A 10,066-nucleotide genomic window follows, 5' to 3' on the forward strand; every position below is an offset into this window, starting at 1 on the left:
GGTATTATGTTCGCTCCATAACGACATCCATGGCTTTGGCACAGGAAGAAAATCTTCCCGGTCTGCTTCAGTTTTGTTGATGTTGATTTTTTTATGTGTCATGGAATGGTAACAGAAAACATTGTTCTGAAGTTATGTTGCGCTGGACTAGAAACATAATGGAAGATGGATTTTAATGGGACGCTCAGTTTTCTCTGTGTGCCGAATCATAATTTGTCCCGAAACGGCTGTATCAACGGGATCGCAGCTTAGATATTGATCCAAGCTCAACTGTGATCAGTTAGTGTTCTAGTGCTGGACAGTGTACTTGTTGGCGCATAATGGCTTCGAATAATGCATTCCGTATTATGGGCTACATTTATGTTGGATTGTGTCTGATTAGCTCGCTTTTGCTTATAATTAATTCAAGCTACACGTTGAAAGCCACTGGATACGAATGGGTAATGGATCCACCTGATCGTTTTAGGATGAAGGCAATTGGATACGAAGGGGCAATGAATCCTCCTCAAAGTTTTCAGATCATAAGTGAGTACACTAGCTTTCGCTGTTGCTGTGTGCCGTAAAATTGTTATATGGTTCATGTTAGTGGAAGTGATGTATCTGTTCATTATGCCTAAGTTATGGAAAAATTAAATAGTTCGAATAAACATTGATTATGTGTTCAAATAAAATAAAATAAAAAAATTGCGTTTTGTGTATGAAATAAGTGAAGGACTATTTTCATCATTGTTTGTGCAAGCTTTATGGGATATATTTAATAAACCTGAACAGGATCATGTACACTAGGACAGCGATATGTGATGGAATACGGAAAAAATACTAATGATGTTGCGGGATTCAAGAGCTGTGAACGGTATCCACTCGGTGAGGGTTTCTATTGGGTATTTCTCGGCGCACGCTTACCAGTGCAAGTAGACTCATTGTGGTACTAGATTTGTCGGAGTTAAATTTAAATGTTCGTAAGAATAGGATATTGTAATATAGTTATTGTAAGAGGAGATCTTTTGAAACCATTGTACCGTCAATCGTCCATCAATATACTTGTGCCTATCGTATTTGAAGAAATGTTTAAATGTTATGTAGTAATTCGTTAATTAGTTAATAAATGTAACGTGAATGTAATGCAGTTCGTCAATAAATACAAAATCAAAATACACTGCGGATAATCAATATACATAAATGGTCCTTCGAACCGGATCTGGATTAGAGGATCAATGAGAATAAAGGATCATCGCCATTAAAAGGATCATCACTTATAAAAGGATCTATTGTCGACATCATTGGAATTTTAATTTGAATTGAACATCTTCACTGCAAAAATCATCGAGCATCTCACGGGGCAATCAAAGAAGTTCAGAGGATTTTAAATCAACTTGGATCATATTGGACTTGTACCAGGAACGGTTCTATAGCCGTGTAGGTTAGTAGACATTTAGTACATGTCCAGCCGTGGCACTACACTAGATTCTAACACAAATCTCTCAATCGCATGTCTTAAATCACGCTTACTGGCGATCGTTCATCGCATCATCAAAATCGGAGAAATTTCTTGGATACAATAACGCTGTTACTGGTGAACGAACGATTCGGAACATCGGCAAGTCGTACGCTATTGGACCAATCATTCCTGTGGAGCAGATCATCGTGAGAGAAAGGTGAATTGGACGCATCAATCATGCCACCAGCATCAACTTCATCATCGAAGGTTAAAACCGTATCAATGAAGTCACTGCAAGTGAAACTCAACGGACTGCAGGCTTCTTTTTCAAACCTTGTGAGCTTCATGAATGAATATCCTGAGGGGACAACCGCCAATCAGATCGCAGTTCGTCTTGAGAGGTTGGATGATTTGTGGGAAAAGACAAACGATATTTATTACGAAATTGAGTGTCATGAAGATTTTTCACCTGATGAAGAAGTCTATGTGAAGGAGCGTTCAGTTTGTGAAAATCGATATTACGATGTAAAATCATCTCTGTTAGATAAGGCCAGGGAGTTAGAAGATACTGGTAATTTGAACCAAACAACAAGGCAATTAGATGCAACAATGCAGGGAGTAACCGAACATGTACGTCTTTCAATGATTAAGCTGCAATGTTTCGACGGTAACATCGACGAGTGGCTCAGCTTTAGGGATCTTTTTACTTCACTAATTCATTTGAAGCCTGAGTTACCGGACGTAGAAAAACTGCATTATCTCAAAGGATGTTTAGAAGGCGAAGCGAGGGCGCTAATCAATTCTTTGAAGATCACAAAGGCAAACTATCATATTGCCTGGGAATTGTTGCTCAAGCGTCATAATAACAGCAAACTATTGAAGAAGAAACAGATGCAAGCACTATTCAAATTAACAACTATAATCAAGGAATCGGTCGTAGAATTGCGCTCATTACTGGAAGGATTTGAGAAAATCGTTAACACGTTGGATCAGATAACACAACCAGCAGATTTCAAAGACTTACTGCTGGTGAATATTCTCAGTTCCCGGTTGGATCCATACACACGAAGAGGGTGGGAGGAATTTTCCTCTACGAGAGAGCAAGATACGCTTCCTGAACTCATCGAATTTCTGCAGCGACGTGTGCGAATTTTGGAAGCGCTCCCTGCTAAATCATCGGAAAATAAACACGAGCAAACCGCAGTTATTAGAAAAGGGCCAACCCCAATACGCGTCAGTCACCATGCTGCTCCACATATAAGCGGGAAATGTCCTGCATGTCCCGATACACATTGGCTTTATTTGTGTCCCACCTTCCAGCGCATGTCAATTCCGAGTAAGAAATCAGTTTTACGCTCCAACAATCTGTGTCGGAATTGTTTTAAAAAGGGCCATCAGGCAAAGGAATGTCTATCGAAAAATTCCTGCCGTAACTGCAAGGGTCGACACCACACCATGGTATGTTTCAAAACAGAAGGTGAAAGTAGCATCAGGAACTCATGCGAAGCAGGTGAAATCACGGCAAATCAGAGATCACACTCAAGGGTTGCAAACATGGCGGCAACAAATTCAGCTTCATCAACAACATCGGTTAATCAATCTTCGAAAATTCTCTTAGCTACAGCTTTAGTGCTAATCGAAGACAATTGTGGACTGAAGTACCCTGCACGAGCGCTGTTGGATTGAGGATCAGAATCCAATTTTGTTTCGGAGAGATTATGCCAGCGTATGAGAATATCCAGAACAAAGGTAGATGTCTCTATAGTGGGAATTGGCGGTGTGGCAACAAGTGTAAAGCATAAAGTACATGCAACAATTCGATCTCGAACATCTCCATATGCGCAAAAAATGAGTTTCCTAGTTCTTCCGCGGGTGACAGTCAACCTACCAACTGCAACAGTACAAACGAAAGGCTGGAACATGCCCGACGGCATCGAACTGGCCGATCCAGCATTTTATCAATCTGGTAGCGTCGATTTAGTGTTGGGAATAAAATCATTCTTCAGCTTCTTCCAAACGGGAAATGAAATATCATTAGGAGACAGTTTACCACGACTTACAGAATCTGTGTTTGGCTGGGTGGTATCAGGAGAAATGGCATCAGAAGAACCAATTTCACGCATTAGTTGCAACATGGCAATATCAGATCGATTAGAGGAGCTTATAACTCGATTTTGGTCCTGCGAAGAAGTAGGAACTACCAACTACTCACCTGAGGAATCATGCTGTGAGGAATCATTCCAGCGCACAGTGCAGCGCAGTGCAGATGGTCGTTACACTGTGACACTTCCAAAAAATGAGGACATCATATCAAAATTAGGAAAATCAATGGAAATAGCTAAAAAACGCTTCGAAAGCGTGGAACGACGACTCACTCGAAACGATATATTACGAGAGCAATATCAAAGGTTTATGAAAGAATACATCGAAATGGGGCATGCGGAAGGTGGAGGAGGATCAATCAAATCAATTAAAGCGATGTTATCTACCGCATCACGCTGTTCTAAAGGAGTCCAGTACCACTACGAAATTGAGAGTAGTTTTTGATGCCTCATGCAAAACATCGAACGGTATTTCTTTAAATGACGCATTGTTCGTGGGTCCAGTTATTCAACGAGACCTCAGGGCAATTCTCCTTCGCTGTCGAACTTATCAAGTGATGATTGTGGCTGACATTGAGAAAATGTTTCGCCAGATAAACATAGATCCCAAGGATGCACCACTGCAGAGTATTTTATGGCGGGCTGATGAGAATGAAAACCTTGCAACGTACGAGTTGTCCACAGTAACTTACGGGACGAAACCCGCACCATTCCTGGCAACTCGCACTTTGAAACAACTGGCATCTGATGAACGTGAGAGATATCCACTAGCTGCGAAGGCAGTCGAAGAAGATATGTACATCGACGACTTAATCACAGGAACGGATGACGTCAATACAGCAATAGAATTAAGAAGACAATGTGAGCAAATGATGTCCAGCGGCGGGTTCACTTTGAGAAAATGGGCTTCAAACGTAACAGCAGTATTGGAAGGCGTTGCTCAAGAATCACTCGCATCACCAGAAATTCATGAAATCAGCTGGGAGCTGGATCAGGCTGTAAGAATGTTAGGTTTAACATGGCTGCCTAAGACTGACTGTTTAAAATTCCAATTCGAAATTCCTCCACTCTTATCAAATCAAAGCTTCACCAAACGAAGGGTATTAGCCATTATCGCCACACTATTCGACCCTCTTGGGCTACTGGGTGCGGTCATTATAACGGCCAAAATTTTCATGCAGAAGCTTTGGACTCTCTGCAATGAACAACATAAGCATTTATAATGGGATGATACTTTACCAACTGAAGTGCAAGAAGAATGGCGAAGATTCCACAGGTGGCTACCACTTCTGAATGAAATAAAAATTCATCGATGTGTCGTATCATCTGAAGCTAACTCGATAGAAATACACGGTTTTTCAGACGCATCTGAAAGAGCTTATGGCACATGCATATATATCAGAAGCATTAACACGAACGGCGAGGTCACCGTGCGGCTCATTTCTTCAAAATCTAAGGTTGCTCCGTTGAAGGTGCAATCATTGCCACGCTTGGAACTTTGTGGAGCAGTACTAGCGGTCGAATTGATGGAAAAGGTGAAGGAAGCAGTACGAGCACACAAAATTTTCTCCTGGACCGATTCAACCTGTGTGCTTCAATGGATCAAGGCTACGCCAACCACGTGGGTAACATTTGTGGCAAATCGGGTGGCAAAAATTCAAACTTTTCGAGGAAAATGGAATCACGTTCCCGGTACATCCAATCCAGCGGACTTAATTTCAAGAGGAGTAGCTCCAGATGTCATCGGAAAATGCAGCTTGTGGTGGGAGGGCCCATGCTGGTTGAAAGAAGTTGAGGAAAACTGGCCATGTCAGCCAACAGTCGTTGACGAGGATCCGTCAGAGGTCCGCCGCAAGGTGGCATCATGTTTGACGGCAGTGGAACCGGAGTTCGACATCTGGTACATCTCGAAATTTTCGTCATATACAAAAATGATACGAACAACGGCGTACTGGGTGCGTTTAATTGAGCTTCAGAGGAACCCAAAATCGGATCACAATTTTGGATTCCTTACATCAAGCGAGCTCAAGGGAGCGGAAATGATTTTGTTTCGCTTGGTTCAACGGTTGGCGTTCAACCAAGAAATTAGAGCACTGTCGAACAGCAAACCAGTGCCTCGTAATTCATCACTACGATGGTTCAATCCTTTTATCATGGAAGACGGCATACTACGCGTAGGTGGGAGATTAAGCCAATCTCAAGAACGAGCTGAAACAAAGCATCAAATTGTATTACCGGCTAAGCATCCAATAACTACAATGATTTTTGTTTACCATCACGAAAAGTTGTTGCACGCCGGTCCACAATTACTGCTAAGTGCTGTCCGGTTACGTTTCTGGCCATTAGGCGGCCGAAACATTGCTAAAAGGGTGGTCCATCAATGCCAACGGTGTTTCAGAGCGAAACCAATTCTGATCCAACAACAAATGGGTCAATTACCAAGGGAAAGAGTGACAACCGATCTGGAAACTCTGACTCCGGCTCATTTTCTGACAGGTGACTCGCTTCAAAATATTCCGGAATCTGATTATAGCACGGTCCAGCTCAATCGTTTAAGTCGATGGCAACTAGTGCAAAGGCAATTGCAGGATTTCTGGAAACGTTGGCGTACTGAGTATTTATCCCAACTCCAGGCCAGGTCGAAAAACTGGAAATCACCAATAAAATTGGATATAGGAATGTTGGTAATCATGGTGGATGGAAATAATCCACCAATGCTATGGAAGAAAGGTCGCATTGAGGAATTACACGCTGGAAAGGATGGTATAGTACGTGTAGTTACCGTGCGGACATCAAGTGGGCTATTTAAGCGTCCTGTAGCTAAACTTTGTTTGTTGCCAATGGAAGGAAACTCAACTAATCATAATGAAACTGATCACTGAACATCATGGCGCAAGAGAAGATCACTGTTTACTTCAGAAGTCCGGAGACACTTCAGGGTGCGCGAGGATGTTGCGGGATTCAAGAGCTGTGAACGGTATCCACTTGGTGAGGGTTTCTATTGGGTATTTCTCGGCGCACGCTTACCAGTGCAAGTAGACTCATTGTGGTACTAGATTTGTCGGAGTTAAATTTAAATGTTCGTAAGAATAGGGTATTGTAATATAGTTATTGTAAGAGGAGATCTTTTGAAACCATTGTACCGTCAATCGTCCATCAATATACTTGTGCCTATCGTATTTGAAGAAATGTTTAAATGTTATGTAGTAATTCGTTAATTAGTTAATAAATGTAACGTGAATGTAATGCAGTTCGTCAATAAATACAAAATCAAAATACACTGCGGATAATCAATATACTAATGATAACGTTATAATTATAATTACAGGTACCAATACCAGTGTCACCAGCGTAACCACTCTTATATTTGCAATAATTTCCATGATATTTAACCTGTGTTTGTTGCTAGGATTAAGGAAGGTGTGTATTTCAAGTGGAAAGTGGAACAATAACTAGATAGAAATGCTGTTGAAGCTACAAACATTCAATCGCAAAATTGAGTGCTCACATGCTAATTGACAATAGTCTTCATTTATTTGGTGCAAAATATTATGAACACATTTCCTTTTTTAATGCATATTAACCATTTGAGTGCAGAGCAACCTTTGGAAGCGTATGCCAAACATGCGAATGATTTGATTAAAGTTAAAGATATTAGTAAAAACTCTCTCAAATCCATCGAAAATGGATGTGCAATACGCGATAGAATCTAGATTGTCTCAATTTGTACCCCCAATATGTTCCCGAGAGACGAAATCCTACGTTTAAAGGTGCCAAGTCAAAAAACAAGAGGAGTGCTATCGTGCTCCTCCGCATTCGAACGGCTGATAACACACACATTGAACTAACTACGAGCGCAAAAAATGCGAAAAGTTTTTTGCTAATTATTTATTACCAAAAGTTGAAAAAAATTCTCTATTGCATTGCCAAATTGGGCAGACATCTTAAACTTCAAAACTTCCTTCAAATAAACTAACCTTGTAAGCAAGATGATGTCAACACTAAACCACTGCTTGTTGTGTTGTGTTGGTTTTTGTTATTAGTTGATGTTTGATTTTTTTTTTTTCAATTTTTTTTATCAAAATGGCAAGTAAGAGGAAAATGTTTTTTATTGTTACGCGTACACTGACAATAGGTAAGACTTCTCGAGGAAAGACATTGCGGAGAATAGCAGCTGTTGTCGGAAGAATCCACTATATAGTATAAAAAATCATAAACAAGTGGTAGATGACGCAAAACGGCCATTAAGGAGATCTGGGAGGGCATTCCGTCTACAGTGACCAGAAATCTCGCCGAATTGATGCCACGGCGCTTGCAGGCAGTGCTGGACGCCAGAGGGGGCCATGTCAAGTACTAGGGGCAAGCAAACCATTTGTCATGACAATTGTCATACGTAAATGCGAAAACAGAATAGAAACATACGGTATGAGGCATGATGTCGACGCCAACCTCTCTCAGTTTCTATTCTGTTTTCGCATTTTCGCATGACAATTGTCATGACAAATGGTTTGCTTGACTAGGTGATTGATTTTTGTTATCTGTTAATATTTTTGAACCGATTTTGAACCTTTCGTTTTAATAACGACCCGAACTGTGCCCTGAATTTTGCCACGTCTGAATAGAAGATGTTTTGTTTGTTTTTTAAACATGAAGTAGAAATGTGACCATTTTATTTTTTTATTTTTTTTTATCACCTCAGAGTAAAAAGGAACGATTTTTCTATGAATATAAGCCGCTTTAAGTTATTTATTTTTAACCCCAAAACACTTAAAAATAATGACTCAACCAGGTATGTACGCTCAATTTTGTGATTGACTGTAAATAACAAAGCTACCGATTATATAACATGACATTGAATTGAATCTTATCGGTAGCTGAATACATTTTCCGTTGCTATTCTGTCATTCATTCAGATCAGATCAGAAGACGATATAGAGTACGGATTTTTTTTCTAAATCTACTTGTATATTCATTATTATTCTGATATCCTAATCGAAATTATGTACATTTTCTAACAGCGCAACATCACTCTAGTAAAGTGCCACCTGTACTACATAACCACAGTATTTATCCTGATGGTACTGGGCTTGTTCATTGGCTGCATCGTGGTAGGAGTATTAGTCGGCGGAAATCCTTCTTATAGCACTGTAGAAGAAAACAGCGCTACAGTGATTGGCGTGACTTTGTTGTTCATTTTTTATACAACAGTAATTACACGTACGTATAAAATATGAATCAAACAATATTTCATACGAGTTATTTATCGAATCATTTCAGTAATTTTCACTCTTGCGGTTTGGATTCTGAATGGCGTTATTGGAAACATTAGAATCGAGGAGGTCAGACACGGGATGAACGGACAAGATCTCATTGCAGGAGTTTAAAAAAGTAATATTCCACCACTAAAAATGGCGCGCTTAACAAAATACAATTGTAATATTGTTATGAACATTATTATTGGAACAGATATTGTGCAATGCCAATGAACAATAATTTGTTGCAGTTCAATTATAATTACGTACAATAAAATATACAATAAAAATAATTTTCAATAATAATGTGATTGGTGTGCGAATACAACTGCACCTTTTCTTATCGAAAAATAAAGCATATGCGTATTAGGTTAATGGAAAAAATGATTATCCGGATTCCGGAATAAGCTTCATCTGCGATCTGCGAATACGACCTCGCACATCATTTAGGCCACTTACTCATTTTAGCAAGAAGTCCTGCTTTTTTGAAGTAATATGACTATCAATCCAAATTTCAATGCATCGCCTGAAATGAATAGTAACCTGGGGGAGACAAGCAGTGGCGTCGAGTGGAGCTTTCGCACCCGGTGCGGAATGTCTGGTTGCACCTCATCGGATTTTTTTGTGTGTTGTGGTTATACAAACAAAACTCAAAAAAAATTTACTGTACGGTTCAAAAATCACACTTTATTAAAATCAATTACAAACATGTCAGAAATGTATTCTTCGGGCCTTTATTGCAACTAAATTGTTAATAACTTCTTCAAAATAGATCGCCTGTGTTAATTCGTTTTCATCTGACAAAATCGACGAACAGTTCTGGCGAGATTGTGACACAGCCAATCTCAAGTAGTTCTTAACGGCTTAAGCTTCGGAAGACTTCTTCCATTAGACACAACCGATACGAATGTCGTCGGAAACAGTTTCAGACACAGACACTCCACGTTACTAGCAAGTTTTTCGCGTGAATTCCAATTGAGAACGTCCTCTGCTATTACTTCTGTTGCGATCACATGTCTTCTGAATCTTCATATTTTGACGTAGAACTACATCTTTCATTAAAGGTGCCAAATCAGAAAACAGGTCACGTTTTTATGGAATAAAGTTAACGCTAATAACTATTTTTGCCGCGAACTAATTTTGACGATTTACATACCAAACGAATCGGAAATTCCCTAAGATTTGTCCTCTGGTGTGTATATGGTTAAAATTCATAAAAACTATCAGTGTTTCCATTTTCCCATACATTTGTTCTGCGGATTTGTGTGCTTTCC

General features: G+C 39.8%; 1 protein-coding gene across 1 annotated transcript; it reads left to right on the top strand.

Annotated features, from left to right (window-relative positions):
• Positions 1–297: 297 nt before the first annotated feature.
• Positions 298–8,957, top strand: LOC129770663 (uncharacterized). The gene is made up of 4 exons (XM_055773624.1): positions 298–525; positions 6,869–6,960; positions 8,559–8,757; positions 8,818–8,957. Exons 1-4 carry the CDS (start codon positions 321–323, stop codon positions 8,922–8,924), a joined length of 603 nt encoding a protein of 200 aa, XP_055629599.1. The 5' UTR covers positions 298–320; the 3' UTR covers positions 8,925–8,957.
• Positions 8,958–10,066: the final 1,109 nt, after the last annotated feature.

Source organism: Toxorhynchites rutilus, chromosome 2 (genome assembly GCF_029784135.1).
Source record: "Toxorhynchites rutilus septentrionalis strain SRP chromosome 2, ASM2978413v1, whole genome shotgun sequence".
NCBI lineage: Eukaryota > Metazoa > Arthropoda > Insecta > Diptera > Culicidae > Toxorhynchites > Toxorhynchites rutilus.

Coding starts and splice junctions, on each gene's coding strand:
- LOC129770663 (XM_055773624.1), top strand. CDS start 321: ATGGCTTCGAATAATGCATTCCGTATTATGGGCTACATTTATGTTGGA. Junction 526..6,868: donor TCAAAGTTTTCAGATCATAA/GTGAGTACACTA, acceptor TTATAATTACAG/GTACCAATACCAGTGTCACC. Junction 6,961..8,558: donor TGTTGCTAGGATTAAGGAAG/GTGTGTATTTCA, acceptor ATTTTCTAACAG/CGCAACATCACTCTAGTAAA.